The following is a 19,180-nucleotide window of genomic DNA, read 5'->3' on the forward strand; positions in this document are numbered from 1 at the left end:
CCTTCCATGACAATGTCATCTAGAAGTTAAGAGTGCAGCATGGGACAATTTATGCCTGTGCATAATTTTTGACCAATCACCCCAACTCTCTGTGTAACGTGGAGCAGGACATTTTTAGCAAGCGTTTCCGAGCACCTCGCTGATAATACTTTTGTTCCTTTCTTCCTACCTGTAAAATTGAGATAATACAGCTTTCTGTTCTCTAAGGGGAAAGAGGGCACACACATTCTGCTCCACCTTTTCTCATCTGGCTGCCAACGCAGAGGGATGCAACTCTTGCAATTCCTCTCCTCACTGGATACCTGTACACACTTAGGCCACTGCCCAAGCCTTCAAAACCTGAAGTGTCTTTAGAAGGCCTGAAACAGAAGCAGAAACTCGTGATGAGCCAAGCAATTGCCATCTACACTTAACTGTGAGTCAACTCAAATGCAGTGATTTCAGTCATGTGCCCTTTCACAGTTCAGCTGAACCTCAGAACATAATAGATACAGCTTTAAATAGATTTACAGTACAGATTGTCGATTGGAGTGTCTGGCAGATTAACTTATTCCTCATGGTTTTTCTGTTCCAAAATTCAATGGATGCAGAAGGCCAAGTCATAAAGTGGGCTATGACTGGAACTAAACTTATTTATTAACCTATTTTGGTTGCATGTTAAAGAAAGGAAGCTATTATGCTGCTGGTTTGTGGGATGCTAATGGGAGCTCTCGGCATAATTACTCTGTATTGCTGTGTGAATAAAGCCCACTGATAGATAAGCTGTTTGCCCGAGAGTAACTTTCTGTCTTCCCTTAAAAAAGGGAAGATGAGGAAAAAGAAAAAAAAAGGAAAAAGAAAAAGAAAAAAGAGAAAAAGAAAAAGGAGAAGAAAAAGAAAAAAGAAGAAGAAGGTGGAAGAGAAGAAGAAGAAAAACAACAAGAACAAGAACAAGAACAAGAAGCACAAGAAGAAGAACAAGAAGTAAAAGGAAAAGGAAGAGGAAAAGGAAAAGGAAAATAAGAGGAAAGGGAAAATAAAAAGAAAAGAAAAAAAAAAAAAGGAAAAAGATAAGACCTTGCCCTTTCTGTTCACTTTACTCTTTCTTGCTACATCCTTGGGTAGGCAAAGGTTAAACACACAACATTTTTCTCTTCTTAGCAAGTCAGAGAACTGTACATCAGACACATTGTCTGCCAAATGCTTCATTTACTACCAGCTGCATTTTTACTTTGTTGAGAGATAGCTGAAATAAAATCACTGTTCTTTGTGCAAATGGCATGCTAAATAATGTACGGCTACAAGATTATTAAATAGCGAAGGCATTTGATAATATTAGAGTCAACCACAAGTCCCACTTCTGCTGATGCACAGAATTTTGAGTAATTAGTCATTGCACAGTGTTGTATTTATATCCCCTTGAGCCTCAGACGTTAGGCCACAAAGCCAGAAGACAAAGAATTGCTGTTATTAGGAGGACTGTTTTGGATTTATTTATATTCTAAGGCTTTATTTCAGTGTCCACTCCTTTGGCTCAGGCTTCCTCAAAACCAGAAGATACAGCTAAGTCAGAGAATTTTAGTGTAAACCACATTTTTACAGACAAGACCTCTCAACTTCAAGCAGAAGAACTTCAATGAGATTGCAAAGCCCCCAAAGATGCACAACTGGCCTGAGGTTATATGACAAACATGGGAAAAAGGCCTCCCAGGTTCTCTTCTGATCTCTAACAGACTTCTCTTGGTTTATATGCAATACATTAATAGCAGCTCCAGCTTATGGATAGATAAATTTGGGTACAAAGAAGACAAGTAACTCTCCCAAGGATTTAGAGCATGTCTTTTGCAGAGCCCTGGAGCTTTTACCCAGTCCTTTGTTCAAATTGCTAAACCACACTGACTTTCTAGACCACAACTACTGCACAGGCCTGAATACTGTGACATATCTAAATTATATAGCTATGCACTTATATGAGACTTTATTAAAACAAAGATTGTGTAACATCTTCAGAATTCAACACAAAGCTGCTCAGAGAGCACTCTACAGCCTTTTTAATCCTGTCCTGTAGTAAAAGAGGCAGATCTGACATACTGTAGTAAGAAACTGGAGGAAAACAATAGGATTTGAACACAAAAGATGTGATGACAAATTCATATTGCAGCAGTGAGCTTGCATTTTGCATAACTGACATGAAAAAATAATTTAAAAATTCATGATTATGACAAAAAGTATCTACAATCCCTCTCTGAGAACACTGTACAGAGGACTATGTATAATAAATCATACACATGTCAAATTTCAGGCACACCTGTATGGATTAAAATTTTAATTTTATCCATTTTATAATAAATGAGTTTCCTGTTCATAAGCATGGCACCTCAACCTGGGATCTCCTTAGCTTCCTTCAGCAGGTCTCTACATTCAAAAAACACAGGCAGGCAGGTAGTGTAAGAAGTTATATGGGAAATTTAACAATTGGGCTTGGAAATATTGTGAAGTTAATCAGTCTGGGTTCTCCATGAAACTGAAAAGGAAGACCATGGATTTGCTGTGATTACTAGAGGCACCAATTTGAAAAGTGATTCCAAATTTTCATATAAATATTGTGTGCCCAAGTGTCTCCATTTGCCTTTACAGAGAATAGAGCCATGCCTAAGACATGCAGACGCCTGCTCTCCTGATTGTCAGTGTGCTAATGCAGGACTTTTGTGTACAAAACATTGGCATGTGTAAACCTAGAGTAGAAGCTGATGAAGAGATCTTAAGCAGGGCAACTGAACTATGAATTTAAAAGACCAGATGGGATGAATCTAAGAAACTCACCCTAACTGATACAAGCACGTGTGGATATTAATCAGTATCTCGATTCAAAGTGGGCTCTGGAGCAAACCAGACATTACAAAACTAAAGGCAGAATACTTCCCTCCCCACAGTGACCTACGTGCTGCAACCTGGAAACAGCGAGGGGAAGGAGCAGAGCAGCTCTAGCTTGCCTAGTTGGAGAAAACTCCATTTTCCACTATTGCAGCCATATAGGAGAGATTCTGCCTTTGCCAGCCCTTCACTTCAAAGCATGGATCCTAGACAGGTCAGCCCAGCTTCAATTGCAAGGAACAACCACAGAAAAAGGCAAAACCCCAAGGCCCAGTAGCAGCCAGCAGACTCACAGCCTGCTGCAGCCACTGACCACCAGGCTGCCCCACTTCCAGTTGGAGGCCTGGCATGGACAGTCCTCTAAAGCACAGACCCCGAATAACCCAGAGCTCCAGGCAGCCTGACTGCCTCCACAAAGCCCACCTGCACACACCAAGCCCTGAGCAGACCCCGGGCAGTACCCCAGGGGCTCAGCTTGGTCTGCAGCTGTCTCCTGTAGCACTCGGCTCTGTGAGATCCCACTGTGTGCTTCTGCAAAATGGAAGGGAACGAATCTCACTGCTGGCCAAATTCCAGCTTTGAGTAATTACATTCTTCTGACAAATTTTCCTTGGCAGTTTCAATGGAATATAATTAGTAAATGTAAATAGATGTAAATAGTGCTGTAAATTACACTTTGCGTGATTGTCAGAAGCGGAGGGGGAGCATGAGGGTGAAGGGGCAAAAAAAAGCAGAGCTTTGTTCTGCAGCCTGGACAGCGTGGCCTTCCCTGTCACCAGACTGCGTGTGCCTCTCTCAGGACAGCACGTCCAGGGCTCCTGCAGCAGCAGATGCCATGATCCAAGATCATCCTGTGGTTCATCACACGGATCATCCACTTCACCTCAAGTACAATTTTGACCTGATGCTGTTTGGTCATGTCCCACAGCTGTGTTTGCAACCAGCTGCTGTGTTCCACCTCAGCTGTGATTCTGCTTCAGCAGTGGGCAAACTGCTTCATCTGCACACACAACTGCAAAATACGTGTAATTGATATTATTGTTTTCTGTGAAATTCTTAGCAAATTTATGAATGGTTTGTGAAACCTTCTGCTACCAACGAAAAAAGTGTCATATAAATGGAATTATATAATTATCCCTCACAGCTATTTTAATTCAGCTTCATGTACTAGTTTCATGTGAAGTGGAAATAGCTTCTTCCAAAAATAAGTAAACGCACATATTTAAATTCATGTAGTCAAGGAGATTTAAAAGCAACTATTTAAAGTAATGAAAATAGATTATAATATAGATCTTTCTTATATTATATACATATTAGCACTTTTTAATGCACCATATGTCTCTTATGTACATCACCTTCAAATACAGATAGGTAGGGCTGCTGGACTTCTGATCAGATATTTCTTTCTTGCATAAAGAAAATCTGAGGATAATTTTTCAATAATTCAATTGTTTTTTTTTCCTTTACAAAATTTGCATATAGAAAATAGCTAGCAGAAACTAGTAAACGAAGGGAAAGTTTGTTTTCCTGACAAAAGTTTAGCTAGAACAGGAGAAACAGATGTTTCAGCTTTACAATACCAGGTCTTGCAAAACTTCCTTCTGAACGACTATTCGTGCTCTACATGTTTTGGACTGTGTATGGAGAGCTCTGCTCATAGTCATGAGAAGCACTGCATACATTAGTAAAGCACACATTAAGATAATTAGCGCTAAAAAAAAAATAAATCAACAAGCCTCATTTCTTCCCTTTATAGTATTGATTTAGTGTGGGTGAAAAATGCCAGATTTTCAATCTTGAAGATTCATGTTCCACCACAGAGCAGGAGATGGAGCCAGCTCTTCCCAGTGTTCAGCCAATCCACTTTCAGATTAACCATCTCAAGGAAAAGCGAGGAGGAAGAGCCAGACCCTGCAGTCTGTCAACTCTTAGTCTCTCTGATGAACCTATGAACACAAAGAATGGGGAGCACACTGCCAAGGACAAGGAACTCAAACTCTTTGTGCCTGTACCTACCCAAATATTTTCTATTAAAAATTTTCAAAGTTGCTGTGGACAAGAGAAATAACCAGGAGGTTGTACAGAAGCTGTGCTGCTGCAGAGAGGGCTCTGGGCAGTGTTAGCAGCTATGAGAAAATTTCTACAGTGGAAGAGGCTGTTGAAGCTCATGTCTGTCTTCTAAATAGCAAACTCTGGTTTCATATGGACTGCTTTCATAAGGGCTCCAAAATATTCTGCACATCCTTTGATGGGTTAATGATGTGTGCATCATTTAACTCTTTGCCTGGCAGTAGCTTTCTGTTCTGCAGGTCTAAACAATGTCAATATGGATACAGACACATAACCAGATGTGATTGGATTATGGCAGCTTAAAAAAATTACTGCCCAGTCCCCCAAGATGCTGAAGTTGATGTAGCTCAAAGGTGAAACTTCTGTTTGGTATTAAATGGCATGCTAAGAGTATGCATATGAACAGCTCTGAATACTCTTGGGATAGGTGGTTACTTCCTAGGCCACCTTACAGCTTGAGCTTATTCTCCTTCAACTACAGATATGAATCTGGAGATAATAACATATCCTACTAGAACGTCTAGTATTTATTTTAGTAATAGGTTCATTGAGGATGGCCTTATTTTGTTGAGTATTTGGAAGGGTTGCTTTAAAACCACTTGCTTTCAAAGTGATAATCAGTCTAAATACTGTAAGACTTTTATAATGGAAGGCCAACACATCTTTTTTCATTCAAGTCTGCAAGAGTAAACCAAGCACAGCTGTTTTACTGAAAACAACCCACTGGTATTTAAGTAGATTAACAAAATTAACTGTGAAAATCCTTTGCTATGTGAAAGCCAATAACCTGTTGGCCACAAGGAGGCAGGGCAAGGATTCAGTAAACTCAAAGAAATTGCTTTTATCGTTATGTTAAAAAAAAAGAAAAGGCATGTTAAATTAGTACAGTCATGAAACTCTGAACTGCTAAGCAAGATAAAAAGCACTTTTCAGCCACAGTGTGTGGTTTCAGTATTGCTGTTTTATTCCAAGAGCAGCAAATATCTTAAGATACCAAACAATAGCTGATCTGGCAGCAATTTTCTGCTTCTTTTGAAGAAGCTGATCACACATGTTTCTTCTTCATCACTTCTGTGTGAAGTAGAGTTACACTAAGCTTTGATTGCAATAGTGGATTTACCAACTCAGAGCAAGAAGCTGTACTGCCAAGCTCACAAGGTGTAGCTCCCAAGCTAATAAATCCTTCTTCTAGGCAGCTCTGAGAGCTCTGCCTTTCACTCCCTTGGCACTTCTAATTCTGGGGTAAAAGAAGGCAAAGGCAGTTTGGTGTCTGTAGTTCCCTACAAAGAATCTTATGCACAATACTATACAGTGGTATCTCACTTAACCTGAACTTCAGGACATTCCAAAATCAGCACTAACATGAGATCAAGCTTCTAAGTGATGAAGGACCAGAAGAGGAAAATAAAGCCAGAATATCTGTGTTTCAGAGTTAAATTGAAAAGGATTAAATATAACAGTGAAGCAGAGCCTTCCACAGTATCAGCACATCACAGCCCAAACTTATGAGTGATGTGGTTTAGACATAATGAGTTTATTCCTAGCTCTGTCACAGCATTCTACAGAGCTAGGTAATTTCAGTCCCCTATGCCTCTGTTTCCTCATCTTTTAAGCAGTGGCTTTACTTCTTTGTGAAGCAGTATGAGGTCCACGGATAAAAAACATGCTACAAGAACTAGTTATTATTAATGCAATTCAGACATGGAATGCAACAGATGGTAAAATCTCCATGATTTTAATGAACTATTGTAACAGAACATATGTAATATGACGTTATTATAACAGACATTTAAATGTATAGTTAGTAGATACAACGTGACCTGCTCTGCTCTCAGTAACTCCACTGGAATTATTTTGGATTTATGTCAGATAGTACTAGGAACACAGAGTAGCCCCATATGTGCAATGTGGTAAGGTTTTCATAGCAATGCTATCTTAACTATTGCCTGTCCTGTTTTTACTTTTTGCTGGTGGTATTGTGTTTAATGGTTTGCTGGAGTACGCTTTCTGCATTTAATTCTGAGCAGCAAATAAAAAATATACTCTCATGTCAATGCCTCTGACCTATAATCATAAAATAGTCATCATGAAGAAGTAAGGGGTTTCAGGGGTTTTTTTCCACTTTATTCTGTAAAAATTATGTCTTTGATCATCTAAAAGTAGAGTTGGTAAGGGATTCATGTCTCAGAGGAGCCAAATATTAATTTTCAGACTGTGACGGCTGTAGTAACTCCTTTTTCCCACAGCATTTGAATTCTGGACAAGATGAGTTATACGACTGGGCAAATGTGAAAACACAATATTGCTGCTCAAGCCACTGGCATCACACATTACAGTCAGACAGGTACTGACTTCAGTAAAGTAGGAACATAAAGATGCTATCAGTAGGTATAATAATTCTAGCACATCTATGATACAGACTACAAAACTCAACTTAACTGACATTTAATATATGAGAGGCTGGAAGCAAGATATCAATTTCACATCATAAATTAGCCTTTGTGCTAGTGCCCAAAGACTTGGCTGATTACTCATTCCTTTCCCTTAGTGCTTAAGCAGTCTTTTCCAAAGCAAGACAGTTAAACCACAAAAACGTACCGTAGTGTCCACAGCCCTGACCTTCCCAGCAGGAACGTGCTTTGGAATGGGTTCTTCTGCTGATATCATCATGCAGCCTTCTGCTCCAAGAGTAACTATTATGAACTTACACCCTCTTTCTAACAGCACATGTCCCACCTTTTCAGCATCTTCAAGGCTGCCAACTGGGATGCCCGTTAAAATTTCTGCCTGGAAAATAACCCACGCAAACGAAAATCAGAATCTGACAGCATTAATTTGTGGACGAGAGCTGCATATGAAAACAGCATTTAATATCTCTTAAAAATGATCATGAAACCATTTACTACACTGATACTCAGTCTTGTTCCTTGTTTGGAATCAGTGTGTACTTCAGGCATAGCACACTAATGGAAAGCAGCCTCGGCAGAGACACAGGAGCCACGGGTTCTGCCCCAGCTTCTGCAACTTGCCTGGAATGCAACCCTTAGTAAAATCACATTTCTCCCACATACCTCAGTTTCTCCATCTGTGAAATGCACACAATGGCACAACCTTGGCAAGAGCACTTTGTGGTTTACACAAAATGCTACATGGTGACTCAGTCACTATTGTTGGGGGATATTTATCACTAAGTGAGAAGCTTCTCAAATGCTGGTTTAAATTCTCAGTGTTCAGCTAGAGGGAAATCACAAGGGAAAATCTCTTCAAGGAAAAAAAATAATTCCTCAATCTTCACCTCTCTGTTTACTTTAATATTTATTTTTAGATAAGAATACCTAAAAGTTATCTACAGCCCTCTTTGGGCAAAGGCCCATTACAAGATTATTGTATGTGTGTTACAGCCATGTCCATAGGCCTCTGTCAAGACACAGATTCTTCTGCATTTGCTCCATACAAACACAGGTAAACTTTTCCAACAGATGGTGACCTTAAATCAACTTAAATCTCCCAGTTGGTTCCTAAGATTAATTTCTTCTATTTCTACCCAACTAAGAGCAAAATTTCCTAAAAAAAGTCTGCCATGAGGACTCAGAATCAAGCACCCCGTTAGCTACTTCATACATTTTCTTGATGGCATACCATTGTCTAACATTATGTACTTTTTCTTTTGGCAGGCAAGAGAACAAGAATGGAGCAGGAAGAAATGGAAGAGAAAAAAAGTCTGAAAAAGTCTTGCAGGCAGTACTCCTGCCTTCAACAGCAAGTAAATGGTCATACTGCATTTTGCTGTCTTTACTAAATCTTGTCCTGCTTACCCGTGAAAGAGATTCTACCTTATCTTGCACTACAAGGTTGCTGCTGGATCCTGAAAAATGCAGTCTGAAGTCTTTTCAGATAACCACCTAGTAACTAGGCACAGCTTCCACACTCTTTAGGCTTATTTTCAGTGGAAAACTTTAGAATCTATTTGCCAGCTACACTTCCTGACCTTTGCTGCATGAGCAGCTCAGATTCTTGGGAAACAGCTGCTGAAACATTTCAACCTACCTTCCACTGCATTACTGAATCTTGAATTCACTACACATACTTCTTGATAGAGTGGACTGTAAGTGATAGTGATGAAACAACTGCTCCAAGAAGCACAGCCCATGCCTGTAGTAAAGAGAGGGAGGGCAGGCAGCTGGGGACAGGAACTACTACAGCCATCCCAAAGTAAACTGCTCCAGCTGTGAGTCAGCACCCACTTGCTCACCACTGTCATTTCCTGTGTTTCACCCTGACCCAGGAGGGAGAAGCCACTCTTAGGCTCTGGAAGGCCAGATCATGCCAACACCCTCCCTGGAGTTTATAGTATCATTAGCAAAGTACTCATTGGTTTTAATTTTCAAACTTAGAGGACTGAGTTTTGCAGTCCCTACCTAGAAATGCCCAAATGACTTCAGGCACTGTTGATCTGATGGCTGTGAGGCAGGATCTGGTGTGCACTGCAGGGGCAAGGTGTGGTTAGCACACGTGCACAATTTAAAACTGCTTTTTTTAACCATGCTGATCCCAGACAAGAATACAGTAAGCTTTAAATTATAAGGCAACTCAACCTATCCCATCTTCTCTTTGTCATGTCACCATGCTGCTCAAACTCCTCTTACAGTACAAACTATTTAAGCAAACAAAACCTATTTCAGTTTTTAAAAGATTATAGAAGTATTTTCAAATTTTTTTTTAAAAGTATTTGAATGTATTTTTTTGCAAGTTTTGCAAGGAGTCAATGCACAAATAATAGCTCTGGAGTAACTAAGGATCAATAAAAATAGTATTTTATATATATATACATATATATATATGTATGTATAGTATCCTGATATTCAAGTGTCTAAAATGTTTGTATCTTTTGATGAACTTCCAGATCTCTGGAGCAGGAACTGTGCACTCCTTTCTTCAGAACACCTAGCACATCAACCTATAAGAATAAAAACTGATTCACACAAATCCTTGCATGAAATTGGCTAACCAAATTTCCAGTGTTATTTCATGACAGGCAGTAACTCCAAACATTCCACCTATGTTGTAAAGTCTCCAGGACAAAAGTGGGTTTGGTTTTGGTAGAGAAACAGTAAATCTAATTTGGGTTCATTTGCCAGGTATTTACACTTCTGCAAGCTTATGAGTGGGGTAAATTAAATGAGGTACTTAAATAAAATATTCTTCCTAATCAAACACACGTGCTGTATGCTTAGCTTTTGTGTTATGCTCTTTGTGACTGCTGTGTCCCAAGTCAATGGGATTTTTGGCTTGGGTACTAGAAGAATTGTTTTGAGACTGATACGTGAAAGGTTTCACAGGAACCTTCCTTTTCATTTTATACTTACACCAATAAACAAAATTATTTTGGACAGAGACTGTATAAAATTAGATCTTCAACTGCTTGAAACCACTATCATCTAACTCATCTACAGCAGGATGGTAAAACTAAAAAACACTGGAACAAGCGGGAAGAACCATAAAAGCAGCAGAAGCCAGACAGCTTCTGTGCCAATAATTAGAGATTGCGGTAAATGTCAACTGATGTTAAATACTGTGGTGAGTTTTAAGTTCCTCCCTTCAGTAGAATCTTATTTAAAAAACAAACTGTGGTACAATTGAAGGAAATAACTAATGGTTATGTAAGGAAAAAATTAAATAATACTAAAAGCCCAATGTGGACATTTGCCATAGTACTGTACAAAAGTGAGCAAATTAAGAATTTTATTTTTCTGCAGCCAGTCCCATAAAACTGCCCAGTTAAACGGGCCTCCTGAAGAAAGAGAACATTCCACAAAAGTGCTGCCACAATAAGCCTGTGATGGATGTTATATAATTAATCTACACAGACTTTTCTTAATTTGTTTATAGAAATGGAAGAGAATTTTAACTGAAGCTGTTAATTTAACTGATATGAAGGTTCTAGGCCATAATCTTCTCTAATCTCCATTAACTCTCCCTGTCTCTTTACACTGTGGAGTCTCATTACAGTAGGTTGACACAAGCTGTCAGGAAAAAAAAAATGCTGTTTTTCCCCTTCTACTCCTGTCCACATGGCTCATTCTCTTGTGTCAGCACAGCCATTGTTGTGGCCAGGAAACAAATAGAACTGCAAGGCAGATCTGTGTTAAAACGAACACCACCCCCAGTCCCACAACACCCCTGAAAGCCAATCCAAAACAATTAACTTCTTTCACCAGCAGTACTAATTCACCCTGCCTAAAAATGAGAATGAAACTACGACATGAACCTTTGCCAAATGCTCCTGGCTGTGGTGCATTTGGGGCAGGCTATGGCTCACACAACCACTGTCAGGGAGATGTTCTGGATCCTCTCCTGGGCATTTGCAAGACCAAATCTGCAGCACGGTATCTGGTTTGTGATCTCTGGCTCAAGTAATACACTGACACACTACAGCATACAACAGTGGGAGTTCATCAAGACAGACAGGGGGCCAGAGAGCAGGACATACAAGAAGAGGATGAGAGAAGGGGGTTTGTTCAGCCTCAGGAACGTGTGGCTAAGTGGAGGTCTAATTGCTGCCTACAGCAATTAAATGGGTTGGTAAAGGTAAGATGGAGCCAGACTGTTCTTGAAGGTGCACAGGAATAGGGCTAGAGACAACAGGCACAAGCTGGAACATGGGAAATTCCAGTCTTAGGACAAACTTTTTCACCACAAGGGTGATGAAGCAGTGGAACAGGTGCCCAGAGGTCATGCGGTCTTCATCCTCAGAGACTCAAAACTTGACTGGACAGAGCCAGGAGCAAATTGATCTAAATTGGCCACGTTTGCTCGGGGGTTGGACTAGAGACTTCCAGAGCTGTGTTCCCAACTTCTACGATGCTATGATCCTCAGCAAATAAAAACTGGTGAGGTTAACAAGAAGTGTTTTGGGGAGTAGTTCATCATTTGGAGGGCTTTTGTGCACCTAGCACAATAACAACTTTTCAAATGTTGCCAGGTACTGCTGGAACAGAAACAGTAGTAATAAGGAAACTGCCAGTTTTAAGACTAACCCATCTAAAACTACATCTGATCATTTAAAATATTTTTCATTTTAAATACTTAAACACAGTAAGCCAGTTGGCTACAAACTTGGCTTGTACCTTAGCTGGTTTCTTTGAGAATGACAGACCAAAACTAGATCTCATTAATTCTAACACATGTGAACTGTCTCAAAGAAGCAGTGAGACAGATTTAGTGTATAAGCAATTGCAAGATCAGGCCATAAGCCAAGTTAGTTCCAGTTGTTTCAAATTATAAAAATTTTACATAAATACAGGCAGAACTACTTATCGTGCTAAAATAATTAAAAACTGATTGAAATTAATTGCCTTGAAGCTATTCCCTCCCCCCCCAAAAGGAACAGCTTTCATTTTAGACTAAATATGGGAAATATTATGGTTTCTAGCAACTGATAAAATGGGGTTTAGAACAAAGTTGGAATTACAATATATTGTGAATTGCTGGCGATTGCTATGTAATGAAGCAATAGTAGATTTTCATTATTTAAAACAGAAAAGGCAAATTCAGGAGATGTTCTGAGATATTTTAATTCTAAAGGACCTACTTTTGGTTTGACTACTAGAGATACCAAGTATTTTTTTCTTAAGAAAGACTACCCCACTACCCCTAGTAAGAATGTCTCTATAGTAATAAGCAGTATCTTAAATGCCCTAATCTAATACTCCAGATATAATCTTAAAGCTTGATATTCTCTGAATCAATAAATCTTAAATCAATAATCTTAAAGCTTGATATTCTCTGTAAAATCAATATATGTCTTGATTTTGGATACATTAACAAGAATTTCCATTGTTATTTCCAAAAATTATCTAGCCTCTAGTAATAGACAATAACATTTAAATGAAAATAGTATCTTAAATAGGATAGTATCAATTTTTCTATATTATTTTTCTACATCTGGCAGCTTTATTTAACAAAATTAGCAATTAACTTACATTTAGTTGTACTGCTTTCTACCACTGAAGCCCCCAAGTATTCTGTTAGCATTTAATTAAATCTCTGTTTAATCTTTCTTCTTTAGATCAGAAGTCTGATACCCATTTTACATTAGAGAGAAAGCAGTTCCCAGCTTTGCATTCAAAATAGCTTGACAAACTGAATGGTTTGCTGTAAACATTTAAGAGTCTTCCTTTTCCTGAAGGGCTCCTCAGTATTCTTTAAACAGAGGAGCAGCTGCTCTTCAAAACATTTAGGACCAAACTGAAATCACTGATATGCAATATATTTTGGTTCCTAATCTGCAGGGCTATGCAATTGCATGCACACACTAAATAAGAAAAACAACACATAAACTGTATTGACATTGTGGTTGTGCCTAGAGCCTTACTGCAAGCACGGAATCACACAAATACGTGAGGAAAAAATGGTAAGTATTCCAAAGAGTTCATCTTCTATGGCGTTGTCTCTTTTTCAACATTTATAGCTGACTGGAAAGAACAACCGTTGGTTTTCACTAAGATGACATTGGATAAATTTATTTTTCATTAGAAGAATTAAGGGAATGGAGAGCTAGCACATTCCTGCAGAAACCTCAGGGATTAGGCTGTGCTGCATCTGGGAATTAACAAACTAGTCTCAACAAGTTTGATCTTTCTGGGAAAAGATAAAACTGAACTACAGGCTAAGCAAAGAAAGAACTGATAACCTTGCAAGATTTGTTCTGAGTTTTTTTGTTCAAGAACCACATAAAAAGAAAGTAATGTCAGACATAAAGAATTCATTATTGCAACAAGAAAGAGTGAAAAGAACAGCTTGTGAAGAGCCTTCTAGACAAACTAATGGTAGATAATTCACTGATAGTATAATTTTGTTTGTTTCTCTCTAGCACATAAATCCATAAGAACAAGCTGTGCTGTTATACCAGATACTGCATGTGATTTGATTAACTCTTAAAGCACTTAATGAAGGATGGAATATAAAGTGTGATGTTGTATTTGACACTCACATGTTTGGGACCTGACATCCCGTGTCTGTCTAAAACTGCAGCTGATATTTTTAAACTTTTATTCTTTGACAAAGGCATTGCAGATCACAGCTTCTGACCTTCACAGCAGTAAATAGAAACTTTTGACTCAGCTAATTTTGATTCAGCTGATCATATGGGCTATGTCCCTTTTCTCATGTTTAACATTACAAACACTCCACATAATGTATGAAACGTCTGAAGCTAAATGGGTTTGTTATACAGCTAACATGATCTGTTACAAACACATCACAACATAATATCCACTAACCACAGGATTTTTATCACTTAAAGGTATTTCTTGGTGAATAAGAAAGGGACATTTTGGTAAGATGTTGTGATAAATACTTGAAAGTTTAAATTACTTAAGAAGCCAAACCAAGCAATTAAAAAAATCATGTATATTTAATCCTGTCTTAGCATTTATGTCTGTATTAAAAAGGATGTTTCAGAATCAGTTGAACTGGACAGCTCTAACAAGTTCATGTTTAAAATCAAGATTATTAGTTAACTATTTAAAAGACTTGGTAAAAAAATCAAGATTATTAGTTAACTATTTAAAAGACTTGGTAGAGATAAAGCAGAAATATAGTAATTTTTTTGTATGGCAGTACTTAAAAATCCCAAATAGAAAATAAGAGATCCCCAAAAGGGGTAATGCTGGAATATAAATAGGACTTTTGGCTAAAAGTTATTTAAGACTTAGAAGTACCAAGTAGGAGAGGCAATGGAAATGGAACAGAAGATCTCAGTAAGGCAATTGTAATCAACACATTCAATAAACACGGCCACACAAGAATAACAATTTTAAAAAATCCATAAAGTAAGAATGGCCACAATGTCTCAGAGCAAAGGTCCATTTTATCCAGTTGCCCTTTTCTGACTGTGACTGCTGGTAGACACTGAGGGAAATTAAAAAAAAAAAAAAAAAAAGTGTAAAATATTTTTTCATATACCTATTCTTGATCATAGAAGCCTTTAGGTGCTTCCTGATTTAACAAGATGAAAGAAATGCAGACATAGTTGGTTGAATGGATGAAGTTTAAAAAATTAGAATTATATTTAAGATTTGTAAAATTAACTTATTGCTTTTTCGTGCCATACAGAAATATGACTATTAACCAGAAACATGAATGGTAACCTTTATTTGTGTATGTAAACATTTATCTTTACATCAAACTTCTCAAGAGCATAAATTACAGGGATCTGAAATTAAAGAAAGTCATGAAAGAAAACAGATGGCATATGAATATATAACAATTACTGAAAAAACAACTTTCAAACTTGTGACACAAGAAAAAACAAATCTTTAATTTTTCCTCAAAATTTCCTCCTTTTTCTCAGCAAAGAGAAAGGAACCATGGCAATAGTTAATCCCTGAAATAGTTCATTCTATAACAAATCAGACACGCAGAGAGGAAATGATTGATTAATACAGTCACACTAATGTAACTGATTTCATTGTACAATATAAAAAGTTTACTGTTAAAAAGCAGGGATATTTCTGTGCCATTCTTGTGCTCAGAATATGCTGTAGGAGTCCCAAACTTGGATCTGTATTCCCATGATATGGCTGTCAGGAACTTCCATAAATCTGCCATTTCCATAAATTCAGAAGAGATAAACCTCCTCAACATTAGAAAACATATTTCTGCACCTGACTGTGCATAAAGTGATCCCAGCTATCTTCCACATTTTAAAAGAAAATAGAAAAGAATGCAAACTGTACCTCTAGCTCTGCAACAAAGGTAGATGAATGAGAAGGGAACTGTTATAACTGAACACCTGTATTTCTTGTTCTTCAAATAGAAGCAGTTTTCTTTCCTCCATGTGGTGGTAATAATAATACACCCTGGCTCTGGAGAGCTAAATTTCTCAAAGAATGTCTCTTTCAAGACTGTCCTCTAGCAATAAAGTATAACAAAGGGAAGAATTTAACATGTGTGTTGCAAAGGGCAATGAGAGAAAAGTCAGGAACAGAGAAGTAATGAAAAACAAAGTTTTGTTCCTAACATATGGGAAATAAGTTTCCACTGGGAAAAAAATAACTAGTGACATTATGAAAAAAGCAAACAACAAATGACATTTGCTAAATTGGTGGGAGAGGATGGGTGTTCTCATCCCAAACTGTACACCAGTGCACCATGGAGCCAATCCAGGGGCATAGTCCAGGCATATGTGCTTTCTGAAAGCATTAAGAAAACATTATATGGGTGTCCTGCAAGTCCTCTGAACAAGAACATACACTTTGCCATAGCATTCTCTTCACCACATATAACTGAGTTCTGATGGCTGTTGGGCAGTGTCTGAGCCACAAATGGGATCATTGCTGATTACAGTAAACTTGGCCTTCCAGAGACCTGAGGAGCCAGGGCATCTCCCACCTTTCTGTTTTGCTGATTCCTGAATGCTCTGTTGTAGCTGAACTTGGCCACAAGTAACTGAACAGACACGTACTGAAACATCCCTGAATAAAATTTAGGTGTCCATTTGGGTTAGTTAGACTGACCCTTAAATGCTAGACTTGTGAACTAAGAAGTTTTTATATGGCTTGTGATGGGTTTTCACAGAAATTTCAAAAAAGGGCAATTTGAGTCTTGAAGAATTGACTCTGACAGACATTGTCATCAGACAAAAATCCTGTAAGTAAACAGGGCCATGTTTTTTTGTCTGCTCTTCCCCTCCTCTCCACCTGCAGGTATCAATGTTCATAGCAGAAATCACATTTGCTGGATATAACTTCAACTATCACCAGGGCATGGCTTCTATCCACTATGCTGCTGCTTCCTCATTCCTGTTTAGATAAAGAGAGGCTGAGGGGAAGGAACACAGCATGCAGAATGCTAATAATAGGAAACTTAAATGAAAGCTTATGAGTTGAACTTAATTTGTCTCTTGTGACAAAAATAATTTCCTTTGGGAGAAATTACACACTTGAATTAGAAAATAGAGGGAAAGAAGGAAAAAAAAAGGGAGGAAAAACATCCAGTTGAAGGGCCAGAGAAACAGATTCACTGGAAACAGATATGACAGGAAGAGGCATATGAAGCTACTATTTACCATCAATTGCAGCATGCAATCACCTCCTGCCAAGTGAGTTTAAAGTGTCAGAGCATTATGGCTAGAGCATTCCTGCTAATATCAAGGGAATGGAGAACAAGGACAAGGATCTATTTTAATATTTGCCATTCATTAATAAAATTTTTAAAGTATCCTTTTATGGATTTGTTTCACTCACCTACTTGTAAGGAAGGCTGGATGCAACTTTTCTGTTGCAAACAATTAATTTTAAGTGCAATCTAAAGGTATTCTAGAACAGCCCTCTTTGCTCATTAGGTCAGGAATCAAACTTATCACCTCCAAAAGTCCTATGTAAGAGGAGCATGCCTTAATTTTCCTTTTGTCTGTGCATTTCCAACACAGAATCCCTCTGAAATTTTACTGCATTAGACTCCTTTAAAATTACATTATGACCATTACCTCAGTTTCATTGCAGCAGAAGATATCGGAATGGGTATAAAATTGTGGATCTAGGTCAGCAAGGGCTGGAGCTGGATTAAATAAAGTCTTTACTGAAATGAAACAAAACAAAACAGAACAAGCTAAATCTCTAGTGTTTTAGATTCATAAAACACCACTCAAAACACCATTTTGGTTAATTCACAGCCCCCAATGTTTATGATTAACATACAAATGGCTTTCAGTTTCTGTATTCTTGTTTTATAGAGCTGCTAAAAGTTTTTTTATTATTATTATATTAGATTTGCCTTCTAATTCATGTGCAGGCACCTGTCATAATGGGAATATGACAAAGAACAACAGAAAAAAGCCAAACTCAAATTACTAAGAAAGAAAAATATAAAGAAACAAAAAAAACCCTAAAAAGCCTTGGACAGTAATGCAATTTGTTCAACTGATGATGCTTCTTCCAGGAGTTTAATAAGTTTTACAAGAACTGATTTGGTTCTAGAATTTTTTCAGTGTTGTTATCAGCATTCTGTACATGAAGAAACAGGGCTATGGAATAATGAAGGACGTGTCCAGACAAGGAGTTAAATGAGCTTCTGAATGTGTTACCTAACTTGTTCAAACTGCCACATTATAAAACCATAGTGTAGACAAGGCACTGTATATTTTTAATATGCTATCTGGCAGAGCCATACCTAAACTTAACACGTGGTAGACTATGTTAGTTAACCTAACTCTAAACTGTAGCCTAAGGCCCCATGTAACAGCAGAAAAGGTTTGTCATGAGGACAGTATAAGTGACTTACTCACTATTAACAAAGGAAGTTTGCAGACTCAGTTTCTCACTTTGCCAATTTTATGATTAATACTTCTGTGCCTTAACCACAAGGCCATCATTTTTATGTAATGCATGCTCTCTTTAGAAATATTGCATGCAATAAGTGATCAAATCTTCCAACTTGGATACCTACCTTTGCAGTTCTAAATGCATATTTAGACCCTAAGCTATAGCACATAATATTCAGACACCCTGAACACTCCTGAATCCCAATTAATGCCTTAGAAGAGGAAGATGCACCAGACTTCTGAAATCTGAGTGAGAAGTTTAGAAGCTGATCTTTTTCATTAACACTCCAAAAGTTTCTGCCTTTGACCATACAACTTTATCATGCTTCTCTACCTGACTTGTTAAAAAAAGTGTTAAAGCAACCAAGACATACACTCAGAAGTCAGAAAATGCCAGGATTAGGATTTCCAATGAAATCTTAATTTGGCTCCCTTATATTATTACAATACAGTATGTATTATAATAAACTCTTTAATTATATGATCACATACCACTGAAAAACAGCATGTGATCACATAATTAAAGACTGCAACATAATACATATGCAGAAAGGAGACAAATTAAGTTTTCACAGGCAACCTTAACTCTTGCATTTCCTATTTTCTGTTTTGCAATCCTAATAAAACTTTTTTTAAACAGAGATCTTTAAGGTATATTTTCCTAGGTATAAAAAAACAAACAGCACACAATGGAAAATAAATTCTCTCCTTCTGTATGAGACCAACACATACATGGGTCAGAAGCAGTGCTGGAAGTGTTCCAACTTGGGTTTTAAGTAATGCAGACTCATCACGAATAGGATGGAATACACTGTTATTAGTTTGTGCTCACTTTTAATGTCTGCTGATCAGGGAGAGATAGAGGAACCCAAAGATTGTCTTTCAGGCTGTGAAGAAGAGCATAGCTTGTGAACAGGGTAACCTGCTTGGTTC

The 19,180-nt window shown here is 37.9% G+C and overlaps 1 protein-coding gene across 1 annotated transcript in view; it reads right to left on the reverse strand.

The window, feature by feature from the left end:
- RBKS (ribokinase) overlaps positions 1 to 19,180 on the reverse strand; it is a 69,725-nt gene that overhangs the window by 12,429 nt on the left and 38,116 nt on the right. The window contains exons 6-7 of the mRNA XM_071739396.1: positions 17,414 to 17,505; positions 7,522 to 7,710 (exon numbers count right to left, since the gene is read on the reverse strand). Coding sequence (XP_071595497.1) covers positions 7,522 to 7,710; positions 17,414 to 17,505 — 281 coding nt within the window. The remainder of the gene's footprint in view (positions 1 to 7,521; positions 7,711 to 17,413; positions 17,506 to 19,180) is intronic.

The sequence above is a fragment of the Heliangelus exortis genome, chromosome 3 (genome assembly GCF_036169615.1).
Source record: "Heliangelus exortis chromosome 3, bHelExo1.hap1, whole genome shotgun sequence".
Lineage (NCBI taxonomy): Eukaryota > Metazoa > Chordata > Aves > Apodiformes > Trochilidae > Heliangelus > Heliangelus exortis.